At 41.0% G+C, this 25,034-nt stretch overlaps 1 protein-coding gene across 1 annotated transcript in view; it reads left to right on the top strand.

The window, feature by feature from the left end:
• LOC309550301 (vomeronasal type-2 receptor 26-like) overlaps positions 1-25,034 on the top strand; it is a gene marked incomplete at both ends in the record, with an annotated part of 117,672 nt that overhangs the window by 43,181 nt on the left and 49,457 nt on the right. The window contains 3 exons of the mRNA XM_082250703.1: positions 5,692-5,868; positions 10,824-11,073; positions 21,066-21,872. Of these exons, the coding sequence (XP_082106829.1) occupies positions 5,692-5,868; positions 10,824-11,073; positions 21,066-21,872 (1,234 nt within the window). The remainder of the gene's footprint in view (positions 1-5,691; positions 5,869-10,823; positions 11,074-21,065; positions 21,873-25,034) is intronic.

The raw sequence follows: 25,034 nt of genomic DNA, 5'->3' as shown, positions 1-25,034 counted from the left end.
CACTGATAATAAGTAAAAAAGGGGGAGAGGATGTTGCAGTTGGTGTATCAAAAATCTAAGATCAAGAAAAATCCAAAAGCAATAGTCAAAAGTAGGGTATATATATAACCAACGAAGGAAACGAAAACGATTCACAGATAAATTGGGTTAGAAAAAGCACTCACTTGTCCATTGAACAGACATGCTTGAGTAAACGAAATCTTTATGCCAGAAAAAGATATCTGGTCCAGGTGGAGACGTATCAACTGTAACTCCTACAGGTTTGGCCCTTGTTGGCTGCACAGCACAAATTAATGCTCAATGTCTCGAATGATCCATAGGGAATCAAAGCAGTGCATCCCCCACTGTTGTATAGAGAAAGAGAAATATATACCAATACATGCAAATAGGTTCCATCTTACCCAAATAAGAAGGGGATATATATATTATGTTCAAGAACAAAGCATTGAACAGGGGTGACCCTAGAGTGCTAGGGAAATCCACCCAAAGGGGAGCAGCCACCCAGGAGATTCAGTCCCATAAAGAGAGGAGATTGCATGTCCGGACATATACTAACCTTAAGGAAGGAGTGCTTATTAGAAGCCAAAATTCTGTTGCCAGGGAAGTGAGCCCGGTCACTGACAATATAGCCAACCGCCTCTCCACGTGGTAGGCACGCCAGCACTGTTAGCTCAGGGGGACTACCCCCTCCTTATATGTTTCATGCCGCAGATGGGGTTGCATCCGGTCCGCCCCCAACCACGCCCAGGCACGTGTGCTTGGCGTGGGCGGATACGACCCCGGAAGATTCCGGCCGCCCGACGGGCCGCCATCCGATCCGGGGATGGCGGGACGGGAGACAAAAGACGGCTACCTCGTCACTTCCGGACGGACCGGCAAAAACACCGGAAGTGCGCGGCGCATATCAATGCGTCGGCGCTACGGGCCGTCAGTAGGTCTCCCGTCCCACCAGGATCCTATATGGAGAGCTCCCTCTTGTGGAGGTAATATTAATTGCCGATAAAGAATTGTGAATCCGAAAATAGAAATGGAAAAGAGTGGACGAAAGGGGTCAACAGAGAGGAGAGATAATCAGATTCTAAAGTAAAGATCATATTACATCATATAGGGTTAAATATGAAACAATTGATGTAGTATTCAGTGCTAATGGTAAAGCCATTATGATAATAGAGACTGAGAGGAGAACAGCAAATAGTTGTTGCCTCCTGTCAGACTATTAATAAAGTGAAAGTGAATATTAACATGTAACATATAGTATACATAACCAAAGGGTGTTTGAGCTCCATAACGAAAATAAAGAGGGGGGGCTCTAAAATAGGATCCCGTATCCTAAGGTCTGGGGAGGACAAACAGGAACTAACACAAACACAATCATAGACATAAACACAGACAGAAAAAAAAAAAAAAAGGGGTTACTATCTAGGAGTACCATCATGGGCTTAGTGGTACTAGGGATATAATTATACTATAAGAAAGGTTTGTAGCTGACAAACTCGTTCAGGCCTGGAGGATTGGTAGCCCGTAGGTTTACAATCCATTTTGTTTCCAATCTAAGTAGTTGAGCGTCTATGTCACCCCCTCTTTCAGATGAGGGTACATGTTCAAGTGCGTAGAATTTAATGACCAATAGGTCAAAATTATGATATAGTCCTACATGTCTACTTATCGCTGATTCTAGTTTGCCATTATGAAGTAGGTAGACATGGTCCTTTATTCTTTTCCAAAAATTTCTGCGAGTTTTACCAATGTAGAATGAATTACAAACGCATGTCATGATGTAAATAACTCCAATTGTTTGGCAATTAATGTGGAATCGGGGGGTCCATGTCTGTCCGTTAGGTAAGATAATATTTTTACCTATGTCAATCCATTGGCAAAATTCACAGCTACCGCACTGAAATGTGCCTCTCTTCTGAATTTTTGGTTTAATTCTACTGTCTCTGGGTAGGTGGCTTGTCGTTAGACGGTCTTTCAAAGATCTTATTTAAAGTAAAGTAGAAAAGCCTCAAAACGCACACAGAGACTTATGTTTTCCATGTTACTGGGTGTCAAGATGACGATAGCCAAGGCATGGAAGAAAACGGGAGTCTCTCTACACACAGCTAAACGGAAAATATCATGAATTATGACACAAGAAAAACTAGTCAGCATTCTACAGGACAAAATAAAAACCTTTGAAGCGGTTTGGGAACCATGGGCAATTTACACACAAGAACCGATGATCCCTGGAACTCTGAATTTATGAAGATCTACATCCCACAATGCCATCCTTCTTCTCTCTTCTCCTACTTTTCTCTCTTGTTTTTCTAACTAAATGTTTAGCTTCTTGATAGCATTGACATTTGCTATAACTGAAACATTTCTTTGGTGATTCTGATATTAGCCTAGGACAATTTTTTAGCAATTACGTTAACTAAAACTATTGCGCCATGGATAACCAGGACTACATATATTGTATTACATGAATCACTTTAATATAGGTAGCTGGATAAATATAATTGTCGATTGGGCCAACCCACCTTCACGATACAGTTTGTACCCATTTGGGGGTAGGGGCTGAGGCTGGGAGATAAGCCTAACAGTCTTCTGTTTTATATGGTTCTTGTTAACTCTGTTTCTTATTTCGATCTAAAGGCAATGTGTCAACTTTGTTATTAACTTTGTTTGTTCTTATCTGTCATTTATCACTGGAAAACAGGCATAGATTGCTTTTGTTTCAGATTTTACATGTTAAAACTCAATAAAAATCTTTGAACTATAAAATAACAAAGTTGCCGTATCGCAAAAAATGGCCTTCTGAGGTTGAAATGGTTAATGAAGATGTCAGCCATAGCTGAAGGGAGAAAGGGATCTTGGTTAATCTGTCCACTACCACAAAGATGCAACAGTAACCTTCCATTGGGGGGGGGAGTTCCTTAATGAAGTCCATCACAAGCATGCCCCAAGGACAAGCTGGGATGGGCAAATGTCTAGGAAAACCCAAAAGATTTTCCCTACAGCTCTTGGTAAGAGTGCAAATGATACAGGGAGAGACAGAAGATATACAGTCTTTGACAAGGCCTGGCACCAGAAGGTTCATGGTAAAAACTCCTGCCTCTTGGAAAAACAAAAGCGTCCAGCAAGTGGGATGTCATGGTAGGCAACAATCTGTAAGTCTTTTGGGATGTAAATCTTACTCTAATTTAAATAAATTAGCTATTGAAACTATGGAGGCCCAGTTTAGGAGTAACCAGGTAAAACTTAGATATTTTCGGAAATAAAGGCAAAAGGTTGGACTAGATCATCAGGTAATTCTTGTCAGGGAGGATCGTGTGGAGTAGAGTTGGAACAGAATCATCAGGTAACATACAGTATATGACAAGGCACTGGGCTTCAACTTATTAGCTCCCAGTTGATTGTTTAAGTGACATTTGAACCTGGAAAAAGAAAGCCCATCATGCCCAGTGTTGCCTACGGCTCTGGGAAGTTCCTAAATACTCCAGGTTCTTTTTAATAATCAAGATGGGATGACCAGCCCTTTCCAGTAGGTAGTAAAACTCTTCTAAGGCCAACTTGTTTGCCAACAACTTCTACCTGTCATAAATACTATCTGATGGGCTCATCTTCTGAAAGAAAAGTATAACAGGGTGCAAGGTGACCTTAGGACCAGATTGTTAGGACAGAAATGCTCTCCCCATGGCTTCTGAAGCATTGATTTCCAAGGCAAAGGGCAAGGCAGCTGCCACAGAATAGGGGATGGGGTGAATAACACCTTTAGTTTATTAAAGGCCAACTGGGCCTCAGAGAAGGTAAGATAGATTAGGGGAGCAACAAAATTGGAAAAAATCTGAATGAACTTGGGGTAAAAGTTTGTGAACCCTAGAACAATTTGGATCCCTTTTTTATCAAATGAATCTGGCCACATCAAGATCACTGAGACCCTCTTAGAATCCATGGCGATACCATCAGGGGAGATAATAAACTCCAAACATGAGATGGGCTTTTTCAAACTTACACTTTACTGACCTAACATACAGCTGGTGAGCTCTGGTACAGGAGGCAATTTTCTATTTATTCCCCACAAGAATTCTTGGGCTTTGTTAAGATTCTGGCAGACCAAAGATTTTAGAGGAGCAACGGAACTATCAAGAGTGAGTAGAAATTTTTGTTGGTGATCTTGGGCATAGTAATTGATACAAAAGGACAAAGAGGATACCTGCCCCTGCCGGGGAGGTGGAAGGACAGATAAACCTCTTTTGCAAGATTTCTATATACTCTTCGAGAGTAGCCAGTTTGGGTAGGGGATAAATTTAGCTGAACTGGATGTCTTCACCGGGAAAGCAGTTATATATGCGATGAATAGGGAAAGTGGCTGCCCATTTTACTTGTTAAAGATGTCAAAGTTATTATATGCATGGGTAATACTGTCTTTCTTCTCTACATCCACAGGAGACTTACAAGGTTCAGTAAACATAAAATGGCAACAGTAGTTTAAATAAAAAATGGTCTTTCCACAGGTCCAGTTGGTCCACTTGGTAACCCCAAGACGGCATGGAACAAAGTGATGGTAAGGTTTAGAATCCGAGGGGCCAGGGTCAGCTGGGAGGGAGGAGGCAATGGCTTCCTTACTAAAAGACCTCACCAAACAATTATGAAGAAGTGATCCGTGTCCTGATATTAGAAACAGAGGTTTATCTGATGATGATGCAGGCCTTCTTCAGTGGTCAACACCAGTCAGGCTAGGCCCAGTTGCATCAGTACAAGCACAGCCATAGACACTGAGGATACAGGAACCCCAACAATCACAGGCAATGGAAAGTTGCTAACTCAAGAGAGATGGTGAATTCCATTTTGTTTTTCTTCTATTCCCTGAGACGTTGGTCATCCTGGGTAGCCAGTGGATAAGCTCATTTAGAATGTAAGCGATTTAAACACTGGATAGCCCAGTGGCTAGCCTAGCAGATCTTGCTACATGCACAGCCTAAATATATAAAGAGAGAGACATTTTATTTGGAATTATAAGGTGTAATAAATTATAATTTTTAGGGTGGCTTCCCTAACTCTCTTTTACTTTCTAGTCCACATCTGAAGCACCATTCAAGGTCCTTCTGTACATCTGAGCTGCCTACCCAGTACTATTATATTACTGCCATGCTACTTTTAGGTATTAGACATATCCCATCACAATCCACCTACTTTCCTCCACTAGCATGTGAGACAGGTAAAGGGATGACAGTCTACAGACGAGTCTATAAAGACCTCTATTCCACATTTCTACCTTAAAGCCTAACTTCAAAGGGTTAGTTTATCCAGTAGCGATATTTCTGTTAGTGACATTGTTAGAGAATTACAAACAAGCATGATATTATTAATTGAATAAAGTTATGTTATTTAAAAAAAAGAAAGATAAATCTGTCTGCAGTACAAATATCAAGTTGTAAATGTAGAATTCATTGTCTCTATAATCACTCTATAGTGTATATAAAGAGGATCTGACTGGCTGTATCATCATCACTGTCACCAACAACCATCACCTTCTATGTGCTGTATCATGTTGCCTGATCCTGAGCTGTACAGACCCCTCCTCATCTCATGTCTTATATTGTGGTACGTGGTGTTATTCTCTGGGGGTGTCATATCTCCAGCTCCATCCTCCTGTCACCCATCTACATTACTGCTCTGTGTAATATTCTTGCGTGTGGCACCTTGTAGATCAGAGATCCAGAGACTTTCCTCGGCCTGTCATCTGGATCTTGTTAGAGCCTTTGATGACTATGAATATGTGCAGGACGGAGACATCATCATTGGAGGGGTTTTCACGGTAAACCATTTTATGTCAGCGCTTCAGTACATAAAAAAATGTGTTAACACGGACATGATATGTCTAAGGTAAGGAACAATGGAATTAGATGTACATTACACATCAGACAGAGAGAAGTGAGATGGGTACAGCTACTTCCACCAAAGTCACACAATCTATGGACAAAGCCTGTATGACATAATCATCTCATCTACATAAAAGGAGCAAAAACACGAGGCTTAGAAACATGGGGAAGAACACTGTAAGGTAGGAGGGGAAAGGTTTTTTGGCAATATATTTAGAAAGGTTCTTCTCATTTCTCCAGGTCATGGCATGGTAGAGATAGTCCTAGTTATTCACGTTCAACTGGACATGTTCTCTAATAAAGAAAAAGTGGCTTCATCAGCTCTAACTAGTGCCAGGAACATTCCCCAGTATGTAGATCTACATTGATAGCCCAGTGTAGGTAAAATTCTTTGACTGCTCCTTTATTTTTCAACTCACTTAGTCCCCACTCAGGATCTTTCTTCCATAATTTAGGTCCTTTATATGATGTCACATTTATAAATTATTATTATTATTATACCCTGAAAGAAGTGCAATTAAAGACATATCTGGCAGTAGTTATTCTCCTTTAGCTAGAATTGTTCTATAATGTTTTCCTGCCTATCCAAGCAGCTTCCTCAGTCCTAATGAGTTAAGCCTAGTACATACGCAACGATTATTGGCCAACCGATCGTCCGTCTTTTGTCCAGAGTGGTGTTTTGTTGGTTGGAATGTGCCTAGACTGCACACAAATTTTCTCGCCTGACAAAATTCTACTTCAGAAGTGATGTCATGTGTTGGATTGCTTTCTTTGTGTTCTTTCTTCTCTGAGCATGCCTAGTCTTGTTCATTAGATTTTTCCCTGTCGAAATCTGTACTGACTGCAAGAAAATCGGCCGTGTTTTGACGGCGGACAAAAATGTTATAGCCTGCACACCAGATTTTTTTCGGCCGAAAAGTCGGAGTCGGTTGTCGGAAGCATCATACTTACAAGCTGAAAATCGGCAGATTGGTCGTTGGACGAAAATTCCCTGCTGATTTTCGACGCGTGTGTATGAGGCTTTAGCCTCAGCATATAGCCACACAGGTCAACCCAGTGAACATGGAATATGTCAAGGCAGATGTTAAAATATCCAATGATACATTTTATGGTAAGAAGGTAGAGGCACTGCCATTATCACTAGTGATGAGTCAAACTGCCTTGAATTGGGTACGAGCATGGTTCTGCAAACTTCAAAGATGTTCAGATGCTGACCCCAAACCCTACTGAAAGCTGAGTATATCAAATTAAAAATGCCCATTTACTGGGCTAAGAGGCAAGCGGGTGTCAGGAAAAAAACATGGGGCCTAGGAATTACCCTAGGAGACATGTACCATAGCAAAAAAAAATAAAATGAAATTAAAAGTTCTGTTTGGCCAGCAGCAATTAATTTTTGATATGCTTAACCTCTTCCAGACCGCCCACCATACATAAACCGCAGCAGGGAGGCCGGTCTGCACAAAACAACATACCTGTATGTTGTTTCCTTCTTCCGGGTCTGAGGCAAGCACGCACTTCTGGCAATCTACTCCTGCTCTTATTGGACACAGCTAGAGCCAATCAGGAGGTCTGGCGAACGCTATGTCCGCCGGGAACCCAGTGATCATTCGTAGAGAGATAGAACGGCGGTCTGCCTAAAACAAGGCAGATCGCTGTTCTGTGACAGGGAAACAGGGAGATCTTATGTTCCTTCTAAGAAGGAACACAGATCTCTCTCTACCCCCAGTCAAACCATCCCCCATGCAGTTAGCAAGCACTTCCTAGGAGCACATTTAAACTTTTAACCGCCCCTGATGTAAACCCATTCACTGCCAGTGTCATAAGTACAGTGACAGTGCATTTGTTTTAGCACTGTATTGGTGTCACTGGTCCCCAAAAAGTGTCACTTAGTGTCAGATTTGGATGCCGCAATGTCGCAGTCCTGATAAAAATCGCTGATCACTGCCATTACTAGTAAATATTATACAAAAAATAAAAACTAATAAAAATACCACCTATAGAAAGCTCTATTTGTGGGGAAAAAAAAGGATATCAATTTTGTTTGGGTACAGCGTTGCACGACTGCACAATTGTCAGTTAAAGCAACGCAGTGCCATATCGCAAAAAATGACCTGGTCAGGAAGAGGGTAAAACCTTCCAGGGCTGAAGTGGTTAAAGCGGAACAATAAAAATGCCAAATTCCTTTCAATAACATGCCTGTATCATTTTTTTGTTTGTCAATGTTGTTTTTGCTGTAGTACATGCTACAGCAAGAATGAATGTGTAAATTCCCCCCACCTAAAATACATAACAGACCCTTTAGGTAACAAAAAATGTGTAAGGTGCCCCAGGAAATTTATATTAGCTCAGGTCCAATACAGACTTTATGGGGGATATCACAAAAAAAAAAATCCATACCAATCTCTAATCCAAACATACTGCATAAGGCCACATGCTCTCAACATGGGGGTATTGTTCTGCCTTTCCAATATAAGCACTGAAAGTGTGAACCAGTTGTGGCAAGATAGCTGTAACTTACAGTTTCAGTAGAATTGGCAGGCAGTAACTCAATCCAAACGACATCTTACAGATCGTAGAAAGCTTTAATCCAAAACTTGCGCAGACCATAACAGGTGAACATCAGATAGCCTAAAAAATCATAGTATGTCCAGCTCCAGCAATTGCATGTGCTCAGAAAATAAAAAAATTCACTGAAAAGAGGGTGGGATTAGTTATACAGATCATCTCCTAGCTATGTAGGAAAGGCACAAAATGATTTAAAGGCAAACAAACAACAATGCATTGTAATATGATAGATACCTTGCCAGTAGAGATCACCTTGTCCCTATGTTGATGAGGACAAGGGCCTCTTCTCCAGAACCCTGAATGGTGGTTGTGGTGATCTGTGGGTGTGGGCTTATTGGAATCTGGAAGTTACTTTTAACAAAAAAGGGGTCACCCAGATAATAACCCCCTATGTGAATAAGTAGGGGTACATACCCATACCCATACTCATTCATACCCATACTCATTCATACCCATACTCATGGGTAACTCACCAGATTGTGACGCCCATCCACTCTCATGGAAAGGCTCACAAGCGTAGCTACTAATCACCAACAGGGGCACTGGATCCTACTGCTCACTCCTGGTCCTGATCCGACAGCCTCTGGACTTATTTTGGAATATAATTCTGGATATAGTAAAAATCCTTTTCTCCACCCCTTGCACACAGTACACTCAGGATAAAAGAAAGAATTGCCGCAATAGTGTGATATTGTTTTCATAAAAACACACTTTTATTAAAAGTTTCCTATATCATTACACTCACAAGTATAGTGAATCTTAAACCGCATGATTTGCAAGATTGCAGATTAACCGACAGACATCAAAATAAGTATCAAATACTGTGTGATTTATTAGAGTATCATTTAGAAATAATGCTGTTTTTGTTAAGCCATAGGTAAGAGTCATTGTAAGGATTTGATGAAGATTTTTCTTTTGTTTGTTCACTTTGTCACATTTTAATAGTAAAAAAAAAAGTTTTCAATTTGACCGATTCAAAATATATTGATTCGAATGTTTAGAAATGAAAAAAAATCATTAAATTCGAGGAAAATTAGACAAAGAAATAAAAAGAATTCCAAATATGAATTCCAAATACGAATTCCGAACACAGATTAACCGAATTAACCAAAAATAAATAATTCGATTAAAGCGGAGTTCCGGCCTCGGGGGTGAATTTTAGATAAAAATACCCCCGGGACAGTCAGGGCTAGTACATTCCATAATGTATAGCCTCTGATCTGTCCCGGGTCGCACATACCTTTTAGAAGAAATACTTACCTTGAAATTTTCTTCTTCAGCGCTACCATCTCAGGTGTGGGCAGCTGAAGCCAGTGCGTCCTCTTCTGCGGCCTCTTCGGTGACGTTGGAGTCCCAGAATGCCCTGCACCAGCCCCACTCGTCACTTCCGGTGCAGGCGCGTCATCCCTGCATAGCTTCTGGGCATGCCCAGAAGCTGTTTAGCAGGGAATGCCGCGCCTGCACCGGAAGTGACGAGTGGGGACGGTGCAGGCGCATTGACTCCTGGGAGCTCCCAGGAGTCATCGCAAACCGGAAGTGACGGCGCGGGCCGCGGCCGCAGAGGGAGGAAGTGGAAGGAAGATGAGTATATTTTCTTCTATAACAAGGTAAGTGACCAAAAAAAAAAATAGGGAGCATCCATTTCTTTTTCAGGTGACACTCATCAAGCTGATGGCCCAAAATTGATTTTTTTTTTCGATTTTGAGGCCGGAACTCCACTTTAACAAATTTAAACGAAACAAAACACATTTTTTCGTCATGCACATGTCTAGCCAAAAGCATCGAGGATGCTTCCAAAGCAACAAACATAAACACTAACACAAAGGTACACATAAGTAAGTAGTAGCCATTTTCCCTAAGGCCAGCTATTCACATGTAAAGAGCAGGATTCCTTCTGAAGTTTACAAAGATTTAAGAATCCACTCCACAACAGATCAACAGTATACCATTGTAATATAAAGCTGGAAAATGCCCACAAGGTCGTTGCTCTTGGGTCAGTGGTTCCGTTCTGAGTTGCTGTGACAACTGCAATGATGGTGCTTATTAGAAATTTCCTCATAAAGCCATACCCCAAAGAAAAACGTTTAAAGATCCATAATCAAACAACAAAAAACATTTTTTTTATTTTTTTTTGATATGGGAACACATTCGATTGCAAGCTGCAACAACTTAACAGAGGTCAAGTCTTTACTAACAGGCATGTACAGAGAATAATTTCACGTTCAAGCTAAAATAATAGTTGAAATTTTAAGTAAAAAATAAAATATAAAGAAAAACGATATACATTCATTTAAAAACTTTGCATTCATATTATGTTTATAGATTTTTTTACCAATACATTTTAACCATGGTTCTTATAACTTCTTTTGTACTAAGACATTTTTATCTCCTTAGACCTAATCCTCTTTATTACAAATATTTTCTGACTATCCGTTTTGCCATCAATGAAATTAATGAAGATCCAACAATTTTACCGAATATGACTCTGGGATATCATATGTATGATTCATGTAATGACAATAGGAAAGCTGTGAAAAGCATCTTACAGATCTTATCTGGACCAGGACAGACAGTGCCCAATTATTCCTGTAGGAATCACAAGAAGTTAGCTGGTTTTATTGGGGATCAAAGTTCTATAACCACAGTGAGCATAGCACATATACTGGCCCTGTATAGATACACTCAGGTATGGAAATTATATTTCTAACTCTTGTTTTATTATCATTGATTAAAACTAACATTTTACTATGAGGAAATGTTTCTCTACTGAAAAGTGGTGGAATAACCGGATGGCAAGATTTGAGTGAAGAGATGGCTTTCTAATGTTATTAAAAAATAATTTATGTCACTGAGTATTGTGGAGCTATTATGTCACCAGGACTTTCATGGAGTCATTATGTTGCCAAAGAACAGACAAGAGAGATGCTGAGGTGGTATAAGTTGTTAGGGTACCAAGGGCTGGTATCCTGTAGAGCTGATGTGACCAGATGTGTAGACCTGCACTGAGAACAGCAGACTCCAAACTAAGTGAAAATAAAGGTGATTTGTTAATGAAATAAAAAGGTACAGCGCCAAACACTTCTAAACAAATAAATGCATCAGAAGAAAGACTGAACAAAGTCCATAAAAGTCCGTGAGGCCAGGTGCTAGGGTTCAGGAATGAATGTAGAAAGATTCCAACACCATAGGGTTAAACCACAGTCTTGAAAACCACCATGTGCTCATGTATAGTGATTTGTTAATGAAACAGCACAAGTGACAAGTTGTCAAGGTCAGGGGGCAGGCCCAGAGATCAATAGCTATAGCAGTAGAGAGGTTTCCACCAACCAGCTGGATAATTGGAGCAGCAGGTCACCCTGGCGAATGACACAGGCTCACCTGGGGTGCAGACTCCAAGTACCAGCCAGTATTCACCAGAGCTCATGATGGTGGAGATGGTTTTTGCTGCATGCTAGTACCAAGTCAGGATCTCCCCACCAGGTGAGAAACCTGAGGTCTGTTTGGTTTGGATGTCTTGGGCAGCGCTTCCGCAGGTGCTTCTCCTTCCCTCTCTCTCTCTCTTATGGGATGTTGGCAAACCTATGTATTCATTTCGAACTGTTTAGAGAATCACACCCATATGTACTCTAGAAGAGCTGGACAGGGCCGTAGAAGATCCTTAACCCATCAGCAGGAACGGTATCTGCTCCTTTTTGCAAGGAGGAACAGGATGAACACTGCCAGAGCCCTACAAAATGATCTCCAGCAGGCCAGTGGTGTGAATGTCTTTGACCAAACAATCAGAAACAGCCTTCATGAGGGTAGCTTGAAGGCCCGATGTCCTCTAGTGGGCCCTGTGCTCACTGCCCAGCACTGTAGAGCTCTATTGACATTTGCCATTAAACACCAGAATTGGCAAGTCCACCACTGGCACCCTGTGCTTTTCACAGATGAGAGCAGGTTCACCCTGAGCACATGTGACAGACGTGAAAGGATCTGGAGAAGCTGAGGAAAATGCTATGCTGCCTGTAACATCGTTCAGCATGACAGGTTTGTTGGTGGATCAGTAATGGTCTGGGGAGGTATACAGTATCTATGGAGGGACGCACAGACCTCTACAGGCTAGACAATGGCACCCTAACTGCCATTAGGTATCGGGAGGAAATCCTTGGACCCATTGTCAGACCCTGCACTGGTGCAGTGGGTCCTGGGTTCCTCCTGGTGCACAAAAATGCCCGGCCTCATGTGGCAAGAGTATGCAGCCAGTTCCTGGGGGACAAAGGAATTGATACCATTAAATGGCCCCCACGCTCGCCTGACCTAAATCCAATAGAACACCTCTGGGACATTTATGTTTTGGTCCATCCAATGTTGCCAGGTTGCACCTCAGTCTGTTCTGGAGCTCAGTGATGCCCTAGTCCAGATCTGGGAGGAAATACCCAAGGACACCATCCGTCGTCTCATTAAAAGCATGCCCTAAAGTTGTCAGGCATGTATACAAGCACGTGGGGGCCATACAAACTACTGAGTACCATTTTGAGTTGCTGCAATGAAATTTCAGAAAAATGGACTAGCCTGCTGCATCATTTTTTTCTCTTTGATTTTGGGGTGTCTTTGAATTCAGCCCTCTGTAGTTTGATCATTTTCATTTCCATCAAACAATGTGGCATCCTTTCCTTCCTAACACATTACCCAGTCCATACTGGCATAGATCCTAACACATTACCCAGTCCATACCAGTATAGATCCCAACACATTACCCAGTCCATACCAGTATAGATCCTAACACATTACCCAGTCCATACCAGTATGGATCCCAACACATTACCCAGTCCATACCAGTATAGATCCTAACACATATATATATATATAGTGCAAGTGCTGAAAATACTGTGCCAAGTGCAGTAAACATCCAAAGTGGAAAACAATTAATATATAAAGTCCATATATAAATTATCAACGGAATAAAGTTCTTGGAAATATTCAAAAAGTGCTCCAGTGGAAAAGGTGCTCCTAAATAAAAGCAGATGGCCTCTTACCCAAACAATTTGATCTCAAATACAGAGATCTGAATCAGCCTGCTCTTAATCTCCAAAGCAATAACCTCACACATAGTATGTCTCTGTAACAATGCTCATTGTTACTGAAATGTGCAGGTTTACTAATACATTATCATAGTTAATCTTTATTGCAAGAAGTTCCTTTTTTCTGCCACAAGATGGAGCTTTATGAACTTGCATTAATCATCAACAATTAAGAGGATTGCATTTTGGGAGTTGTGGTTCCAGCCAGAAAGAACTCCAATGTTAAACCGACCCAAAAGGACTTCTAAGACCAGCCTGCTTTTGGTATTGGAGGGGTTATATAAATGAGAAAACCTGGGAAGCCAGAGGAGAAAGGAGACTGGTGCATGAGGAAGTGCAGACCCTGTCTGGGAGAGAAACAGGGGGAAAGATCAATGAAAAGACTGTGCTTTATTGTAGAGACAGTGCCTTTCAATTCTGGAGAACTGGTGAAGCTGCTGCCATCTGCCAAGAGAACTCGGCATCCATCTCACCTAGTGGTGGAGACCCAGACCTGCTGATTTCTGCTGAGTCTATCTAAGGCCCCTTTCACACATGCTGTCCGTTTGTCCGTTTTTCATCCATCCGTTGACGGATGAAAAACGGACATCAATGCATCTCTATGTAAAAACGGATGACAAAGGATGATCATCAGTTAACATCCGTTTTCATCCACTTCCGTCAATGTCCGTTTTTTTGAACGGATGAATGCCCTATTTTTCATCCGTCAAAAAAACGGATCGGACGAAAAACGGATGTCAACTGATGACAACGGATGAAAAACTGATGTCAACGGATGACAACGGATGAAAAACTGATGTCAACTGATGACAACGGATGAAAAACGGACGACAACGGATGAAAAACGGATAACAACTGACGAAAAACGGATGAAAAACTGATGACAACTGACGAAAAACGGATGAAAAACTGATGAAAAACGGATGAAAAACTGATACATTTGACGTGACTGAACTGATGAACTGAACGGACTGTATGTGTGAAAGGGGCCTAAAGGCTGTTGCTGTATTGCAGAGGTACTGCCACCTGAATACTGCAGAGGTACACCTGGAATTGTTTCATCTTAAAGGGGGCCCCCGTCCATCCCCGAAGGAGACCTGCTGCTACAAATACTGTGCTGTTGGTGAATGGAATATTAATCCTTTGTGCCACACTGACTGACTCTGTAGTGAAATCCATTGTAAGACAAACCGCACTATCCCTCTTAAAGGCACCACCAACTATCCTTTGATGTTCTGCAACAATCCTGCTGGATCCCGCTGAGAGCGATAACATCAAATTCAACATACCTGCTCCCCATTCACACCTGAGACCTTCTAACACTAACGAGACACATGATATCGGGGAGGGGAAATGGCTAATTGGGCCCAATTTGGACATTTTCACTTAGGGGTGTACTCTCTTTAGTTGCCAGCAGTTGGGACATTAATGGCTGTGTAAGAGAGAAATGGACAGAGGGCGCACCAGCCTAGCGCATTATCTTTAAAACAATTTATTGTGATAGACATGTATACACATTATACTCACAAAACGATTATGAAACACGGGCAATAAGCAATTGTTCCATGTCAGGCAACTCTGCATGGCTGGCTCTTCCATGGTCATATTGTCATGTATTGTGGTAATCATCTTTTATTGATTTCTTTGCATATGCATTGGTTTTATATATATTTATATGCTTATGCTTTTATTGTCACTAGTAATATACGTCTTTACATTTATATTGTTCTTGACCCACCCACAAAGGGTGGAGCTGTGGGACTTGATCATGTGACCTTTTGGAATATACAAAAGCCCTTTCACTCATTCCCCCAACTAGCTCTGATGAAGGGGGAACACCCGAAACGCGTAAGAGGTTTTTTGGAGGTCTACATCCTTCCACGGCCTGCGGCAGCTGAGGATGCCCAGTGGAGACCCCTGGTGGTCCCTCATTGCTTATTGTCCGTGTTTCATAATCGTTTTGTGAGTATAATGTGTATACATGTCTATCACAATAAATTGTTTTAAAGATAATGCGCTAGGCTGGTGCGCCCTCTGTCCATTTCTCTTTTCCAGTATCTTCTTTGGGTTACCACGACCCGTTGAGAGTGGCAGCACAGCCTGAATTTACTACAATTTGACCTGAATCGCATTTTCCGGATACCAGCCGCAAGGCCACCCCTTAAGCGCAGGAGTCATTTGCTCTTTGTACATTAATGGCTGTGTGTTGAGTTATTTTGAGGGGACAGCAAATTTACACTGTTATACAAGCTGTACAATCACTACTTTACATTGTAGCAAAGTGTCATTTCTTCAGTGTTGTCACATGAAAAGATAGAATAAAATATTTACAAAAATGTGAGGGGTGTACTCACTTTTGTGAGATACTGTATGTGACTAACTGCTTACTATAGAAAAGGGTAATAAAGCAGGGAAAGGATAGGGGGAAACAAAAGAGACCTTCCCATATCCCTGCTCAGATAATTGGACTTTAGAGGATGTGGAGTTGTCACATATTGATGAGCACTTCAACGAAAGTTCATTGTGATAAAAGACCAAATTTATTCATTATAAAAAGTTAAAACTTCTCAAAAAATTGAACATAGAAGGAAAAAGAAAAAGGAAACATCTGTTTCAGTACAAACTATGATTGCTTAGTTTGTTGGGAAACATATTTAGGCGGTTCACCGCTTTTTGCGGAACATACTGTTCAACAATTGCTTCGACAGGGACCATCAATGATGACTAAATTGTTTCTACAAACGTAAGAAAAATAAACCATGAAATAACATGAGCCATACAATACATAATTATCATATCATGAAAAACCAACATTCATTTGTGAAGATAATCATAAATGTGCTCACCACTTTACACCATAGAGAGCTTTTGATTTTTTGATTTTTTGAGCCTTGACGGAATGCAGGTAACAGCATAATACAGCAGCCATGAATCCACCTGACAGTGTATTGATCACAGGCTGGGGGTGGGTTTGATGTACACTGGACTGTGCCTAAAACAATAGAGCAGGTGAAGGTTCCAACCAGACTTGGAATAGTCTATTGTCTTATGGCGATTTTCTACTGCATGGTACGGTGTAGGAACGGTTCGGTAAGGTACGGTACGGCGGCGCTTTTCCACTACATGGAACCGAACAGTACGGCTCTCTAAAACAGTACCACCTTGGTTGTGGTTCCAAAAGGTACCATACCGGTACCATATCCCACAATCCTTTGCATGCAGTCACTACTAGCCACTGAATGGTCAGAGAATCGTTGCTATCCCACCCACTTAACTTTAGTACTACTTTAGTGGAAAAGCAAACCATACTAAACCATACCGAACCGTTCCAACACCGTACAATGCGTTACCAGCAGTGGAAAAGCAAACCGGGCCAAGCAGGGCCGAGTAGAGCCGAGCCGGTACTTGCAGTGTAAAAGTGCCATTAGGTACGGTGTACATCAACTCCACATCCTCTAAAGTCCAATTATCTGAGGAGGGATGTGGGAAGGTCTATTTTGTTTCCCCCTATCCTTTCTCTGCTTTTATTTTTCTATAGTAAATATATGGATGTGAATGTGGGTAGTTGTCCCTAGAACTGATATCTATATAATTCTATGTATAGAAAAATGGTTTCTTTGCAAATAAGCGCACCACTTATATATGACAGATTACTGTGGAAATGTGTTGGTGGATGGATCAGATGCAAAAAATAAAAACCAGTGCCTTAGATGAGAATGTTGAGGCCAATGAGGTCTCAGCATTATTTACCCACTTCAGGAAACTTTTGGAGCATAAACCAAGATTTTATTGGCATAGCCACTTTTTTCAATCCTATATTGAAAGTGAGGTAATTCCCCTGGGTCTGGGAATTCAGGTGTTTCCTACTCTCAGAAATCCATCAATCACTTTAAAACTCAGTGGGAAGACAATTTAACCACCTGTTCACTTAATATGTTAAAAATGTTGAAGGAACACTATGAATCAGAAAATACGAAACTTGATATAGAAATAGGGGAAATTTAAAGCAAATTGGGAAAATATCAATAGACTGCTTCTTACAAAAATCTGAAGAGGAAATGAAGCAGTTTAATGAAAACTACATTAAATAGTTCCGAATAAAGATAAAAAATTTGCTAAGGACACAGTAGCTTTCAAGCTAGGGCGAGCTTACCGTTGGAACGTTCTTAAAAGAGAGATTTTTAATAGAAGTAGAATACCTGGTGATGGAAACTGTATCTGATGTATCTGACACATCAACTGCTTCTTCTTCTTACATATCAACAAACAGTAGAACACACCAAGGATCAAAGAAAAGCTCCAGGTCAGGTAAAGGTGAAGGTGCATGTAGTGATACAGTCAAAAATCGAACACAGGCACAGAAACACAAAACTTCCCCGCCCTCAGATAGGAAAGACAACAGTCTCGCACCTGGTGAACATGGTGGTAGAACATATCCCACACATCTAGACACAGGTGCCACTCCAAAACATCCCAAACCCTCTTATTTTCGGACACCAACCTCCCAAGAAAAGGCAATCATGACACAACAATCACACAACACTTCAGCACATAGCAACATAAACCAGTATGTGGTCCGTCCGACATAACAAAGTCACGTACTTTTGATGTTATTAATTTAATCCGTTACACCTTCATTTCCACCGAATTAGAAGTATTATGACTAAGCCTCAACTTTTGTCCTTCACGTAACCTTGATCAATTTGAATCAAACAACCCAATCCAACCAGGAAGCAAATGTAAAATAGACTCAAGCAGACTAGAGAATGGTTTTGACAGAATCAGAGGAAGAAATAAGTCCTGACTTCAATAATATATGTGTGCATATACACATAAATACATACAGTATGTATATATATGAGTATGCATGTATATACAGTATGTATATATCTCTTTGTGATATATTTTTTTGTGATATTTTTCATTATAATTTTTTTTTCATAACAAATAACATCAACTGTATTATACTAATAATGAATTACATATGATACTTTTCTGGTGAATTTTTGTAGTGGATATAATTTTTCTAAACTTTATTTGTCAAGTGTGTTTGAGATTTGATATGATGTGATTTGCAGTAAAATACCAATTTTCTCATTTGTAATTTCTTTGTGTATATTATTACAGTATGTTTTGGGATCCGTGGCTCTGACGAAATGCGTTGGCTACTAAAAATTAGATCCCAAGACCAGGATAATATCATCCTGGATAAACCAATGATACAAATTGTTTTTAAAACAAACTTTTTTTTTTTAACATACTGTGCAAAACATTTTGAATAAAGATATGTAAAATTGGTTCTTAAAAGTGGTCATTGTTTATTATATGCAAGGAGGTACATGTAAAGCCCAACAAACTACTATGTATCCTTATATTAGGACACTGGTATGGCAGTGATCAGGACATTGGTATGGTAATGATCAAGACACTGATATGGGGTACGGCGGCAATTAGGATGCTGGTATTAAGTATGGCGTTAATGAAGATGCTGGTATGGAATATGGCAGTGATCAGGACACTGGTATGGTGTATGGCAGTGATCAGAATGCTGGTATGAGGCAAAGCGGTGATGAAGATGCTAGTATTGATTATGGTGGTGATTAGAATGCTGGTATGACATATTGCTGTGATCAGGATGCTGGTATGGTGTATGGAGGTGATCAGGGCCCTGATATGGCATATGGTGGTAATTGGAGCTGGGCCGAACACCCCACTGTTCAAGAGTCCTGATGCGAACAGGACAGGGGGGTGTTCTGGCCATCTCTAATCACCACCATATGCCATACCAGTGTTCTCAACAAAACCATATCCCATACCACTGCCCTGATCATTGCCATATCCCATATCAGATTCCCGAATACCGCCATACACCATACCAGCATCCTGATCACTGCCATTTACCATACAGGCGTTCTGATCACCACCATAATCCATACCAGCATCCTGATTTTCACAATACGTCATACCAGTAACCATCATATCACGAACAAACAAACATTTTTTCCAGCACACTTACCAGCTAGCCTTGAACAAACCAAATTGAACCTGTCTAACAATTAAGGTTAAAAACAGAGGGTTTAGTTGCACACATTTGCAAATATTTGTAGAAGCCGCAGTGCCCACATCAAGGCTTGTCTGTATAGTGCAGGCCTAAATACAGGCCTGTAGTTTAAGAGTCTCCAAGTTGGAGTACACATAGCAGTGCATAAAATAAGGGCACACTTGCCTAGAGGGAGTCAGCAACTGAACTTTGCTTTGATATTTATCTGGAGGTATCAATTTTAATAACTATATATACCCGGGTATCTGTGCACAATTGCATCAATACCCTCAGTGGACCGAGGTGATAGTACGTGTTTGTACATTGGATGTATGTACCATTAATAATCTTTTCTTATTGAAAGCTTGTATTATTTTCATACTTGTGTGCATCTACTGAATATACTTATGGTTATTGTTATATGCTATTTGCTGTAGTTGCTTTGCTCCCAATTACTTTGATTAAATTACTGGTTATTTTCCAGGAAAGGAATCCCCTCTTTTCACAGAGGCCGTGTCATAAGCGGAGGTACTGCCAACATTATTATCAAACCCACTCTTCCACTTAGCATAGGTTCTGGTTCTCCTATTTACCTACAGGTTTATCATAATATCCTGTTTGGGGAAGGCCATTTCTCATAACCCCCCAAAAGAGGGCTACACTCCTTATAGTTTTCTACTATTGAGATTAGAGCTGCACGATTAATTGTATGAAAATCACAATCTCGATTCACCCCCCCTGACGATCTAAACCTGACATATGCTCGATTCTTTGCATAGCTGAGGAAGCAGAGAGAACAGCTGTGGAAAAAAAAAAGCCCTGCGGCAAACGCCTATCAGCATTAAGTCTCCCAGTAACTATAAACAAAATGATTACATTGTATCTTTTCCTTCCCTCTGCCAGGGAGAAAGAAAGTTTAACCTCTTAAAGACTAGACCTTTTTCTGACACTTGTTGCTTGCAAGTTAAAATCTGTTTTTTTTGCTAGAAAAGTACTTAGAACCCCCAAACATGTTATATATTTTTTTAGCAGAGACCCGACAGAATAAAATGGTGATTGTTGTAATATTTTATGTCACACTGTATTTGCGCAGCAGTCTTTCAAATGCAATTAATAGACTTTAATGAATAAAAAAAAAAAACGTAACAGTAAAGTTATCCCAATTTTTTTTTTGTTACACAGAGAATCGTGAGAGAATCGTGATCTTTATTCCAAGCTAAAAAATCGTGATTCTCATTTTGGCCAGAATCGTGCAGCTCTAATTGCGATTAAACAAGCTTAAAGTGACTGGCACCCATTTTTAGACAACTGGAAGAACCATCCCTGAGATTATGTGTACCATGAAATGTGCTCAGGACATTTATAATGTAATTTATTGTTCAACTGAAGGTTAATCTTTATTGAAGTCAAAACTAATAACACAACATATGTTGGAGAAAATACACATTTATAATTTTTGTTTTTCATACAGGTCCAAAAAATAAAATAAAAAATAAAACTCACAATATATATATATTAATTTTTATTGTATAGATCAGTTACAGTGCAACCAGTTATGTCCTGAGTCACAGAAATATCTTTCCAACATTCTTCCGGACAGTTCAAGGTGATCAGATCATTTATACTGCAATTTCTAGTCTAGTTCAGTTCTTTGGTTGGAAATGGGTTGGAATTATATCTTCTGATGATGACAGTGGTAATGAGGAAACCCAACTTTTTACACAATATTTAACTCTGAAGGACATATGTGTTGCCTACATGATAAAGATTAAGGTGGATGTATTAAGTGCTACAGAGGAATTTCATAAAAATAGCATTCACATTATTGGAAAGTCGTCTGCTCGGGTTATAATTCTTTGTGGGAGTTTTTCTTCATTTATGGCCGATCTTTTAGCAGAAATTAAGAATGTGCTCCATGACAAGACTTTTATATTGAGCCCAACGTTTGCCTCAAACATTTTTCTTTTGGAACATTACAGAGAAGCATTTAATGGTAGTTTGGCTGTGGAACCTTCACTACTGCCTGTTCCAGATATGAAGAGTTTCTATGACAGTTTTCAGGTCATAAATCATCCTGAAGACACATTACTGGGACATATATGGTTATTATTATCAAGGTGCTCACTAGCAGATGTATTGCGCAACAAAATGTATATCAAGGCATATAAACATTCTCTTCACAACTGTTCTGGAACAGAGAAGGTAACAGATTTCATTAGTTTTAGAAGTCCGGGTCTAACTGATCGAGTGTATACATCGGTGAATTGTTTGGCTCGTGCTTTACACAACATGCTTTTGTCTTCAGATAACAGAACTCGCTTCCATAATTATCAATTTCAGGTATGTTATGTCTTCTCTTCATCATTAAATGTATTTTAATGTATGTGAAATAAATCCAGGGCTTTTTTTTCTCAGAAACAAAAGTGCAGATACGCAAACGCACCCCTTACCTGGGGGGTCTGTCTAAACTGCACTAACAGTAGGAGAGGCATTAAATGCCAGGTGTGCTATGTACAGAGTGCAGGGTACAGGAGTGCAGCATTCAGTAATGTGTTATGTATAGAGTGAAGAGTAAAGGAGTGTGCTACTTAAAGAATGCAGTGATGCAGTGTTCAGGGATGTGCTACGTACAAAGTGCAGGGTTCAGGATTGCACTTCACACAGAATGCAGGCTTCAGGAGGGGAGAGTTCAGGAGTATACTAAATAAAGAGTGCAGAGTTCAGGACTGGGCTATGTGCAGAGTGCAGGGTTCAGGAGTGCAGAGTGCAGGGTTTAGGAGTTCAGAGTTCAGGAGTGCCGTATGTGCAGAGTGTAGGGTTCCGGAGTGCAGAATGTGTTATGTATAGAGTGCAGAGTAAAGGAGTGTGCTACTTAAAGAATGCAGGGATGCAGTGTTCAGGAATGTGCTATGTACAAAGTGCAGGGTTTAGGATTGCACTTCACACAGAATGCAGGCTTCAGGAGTGGAGAGTTCAGGAGTTTACTACATAAAGAGTGCAGAGTTCAGGACTGCACTACATGCAGAGTGCAGGGTTCAGGAGTGCAGATTGCAGGGCTTAGGAGTGCAGAGTTTAGGAGTGCGCTATGTGCAGAGTGCAGGGTTCAGGTGTGCAGAGTTCAGGAGTGCATTACGTACAGATTTCAGGGTTCAGGAGTGCACTACGAAAAGATTGAAGATTGAAGAGTTCAGAAGTGCATTACATATCCCTTTCCAAAATAAATTTCTACAATTAAAAAAAGTTCTGGCCAGTTTCTGCAATGAAACCCCACAACCTTGATGTCAGTTTAAGCACTAATAATCCCTAATAATAAATGGCAATTTTTATCATAATAATCTCCAGCATCAGTGTCAGTTTGCACAATAATAAGCCCCTGCACCGGTGCCAGTTTTTGCAATAATAAACTCCTAGCATTGGTGTCAGTAGCAGTAATAATAACCCCCAGCACCAGTGTCAGTTTCTCCAATAATAACCCCCAGCATTAGTATCCATTTTTGCAATAATAATTGCCCAGCATTATTGTATTAGTAGCATCAATAAAAAGTATCTCACAAAAGTGAGTACACCCCTCACATTTTTAAATATTTTATTCCATCTTTTAATGTGACAACACTGAAGAAATGACACTTTGCTACAATGTAAAGTAGTGAGTGTACAGCTTGTATAACAGTGTACATTTGCTGTCCCCTCAAAATAACTCAACACACAGCCATTAATGTCTAAACTGCTGGCAATAAAACTGAGTACACCCTTAAGTAACAGTGTTCGAATTGGGCCCAATTAGCTAGGTTCCCTCCCTGGTGTCATGTGACTCGTTAGTGTTAGATTTATAAACAGAAAGATGGAGGAACGTAAGGTCTCAAACATCCACCAGTTCCGTGACGTCATCATGGAGGAGTGGAAGAGCACTCCAGTGGCAACCTGTGTAGCTTTGGTGAATTCCATGTCTAAGAGGGTTAAGGGTGTACTCACTTTTGTTGCCAGCGGTTTTCGACAATAATGACTGTGTGTTGAGTAGAGATGGGCTTGATGTTCAAGTTGAATGTAAGTTTGACTCGAACAGCGAGTGTTCTTGTGTTCGCTAAACACACGAACACCCAGGGCGCTTGGCAGGAAGTTCACCCACCGATGAGCGCCCCATAATACACTGCGCAAATGCAGTGCATTAAGTGTTTGTGATTGGCCAAAGCATGCACCTGTCCTGTATGCTTTGGCAAATCACAGCACAATGTCCTGTCAGAGCCATGATTGCCCAAAGTCAGGGTGCCTTGAGCCAATCATGGCTCAGGGGCTTAGTCCACCCACCACACTATATAAGGCTGCTGCTTACACGGAAGCCGTGTATAGTGTGTTACAATAGAGACTAGGCAGGTAGTTAGTGGATTGTGTGTTGAGTTAGTTTAGTGCAGTCAGTGTAGTGTACAGGCATACCCCACTTTTAAAATGTATAGATATGTTGTAGTCCTGGGTCCCCGCTCCATGCTCCCCAGGTTTTGTGTCCCTGCCAATATTTCCTATAGACACCAATGTTAAAGGCAGGGAGCAGTGCCATGCCAAGCAGACCAACATTTATCATAGATGCCAATGAGCACTGAAAGCTGAAAATTCGTTTAGGCAGGAAGGGGGTGAAAGTGCCCTGTATTTAAGTGGTTAAGGGGAACCCTATGACAGAATTTAAAAAAAAAAAAAGACGGCATTGGGTCCCCCCCCCCCCCAAAATCTTTACCAGGCCCTTTGAGTTTGGTATAGATTTTAAGGAGAACACCACGCCAAAATTTTGAAAAAAAAAAGCGGCATGGGGTCCCCCCCAAAATCCATAGCAGACCCTTATCCGAGCATGCAGCCTGGCAGGCCAGGATGGAGGGGGGACGAGTCAGCGCTCCCCCTCTCCTGAACCATACCAGGCCGCTTGCCCTCAACATGGTGCCCCCAAAGCACCTTGTCCCCATGTTGATGGGGACAAGGGCCTCTTTCCGACAACCCTGGGCTGTGATTGTGGGGGTCTGCTGGTGGGGGCTTATCAGAATCTGGAAGTCCCCTTTAACAATTAGGCCACAGATCCCGGCCCCCTATGTGAATGGGTATCAGGTACATCGTACCCATACCCATTCACCAAAAAAGTGTACAAAAAAAATTAACACATAAGACAGTTTTTGATAAGTCCTTTATTCAAAAAAAAAAAAAAAGTGTCCCTCTATGTAAATCCATCATGACGCTCGCTGTACCCGAAAAATAGAAACCAATTTAAAAACATTTCTGCCTCTTCTGAGGCATCCCGCTGAATGATGTTCTTGAGCTTCGACAGCTCTTTTATAGGCAAGGGGTGGGGCCACCCGGTGGCACCACCCCCTTCTTACGTCACATGATGTCATGTGATGTCAGACGGGGGTGGTACCACCGGGTGACGTAACCGGGTGGCCCCGTCCCTTGCCTATAAAAGAGCTGTCAGAGCTCAAGAGCGGTATACGATGGGTAGCCTCTGAAGAGGTGGAAGTGTCTTCA

The sequence above is a fragment of the Pelophylax lessonae genome (genome assembly GCF_965119305.1).
Source record: "Pelophylax lessonae genome assembly, chromosome: 3".
NCBI classification, from domain to species: Eukaryota; Metazoa; Chordata; class Amphibia; order Anura; family Ranidae; genus Pelophylax; species Pelophylax lessonae.
This window is presented reverse-complemented; position numbering and strand designations above follow the sequence as displayed.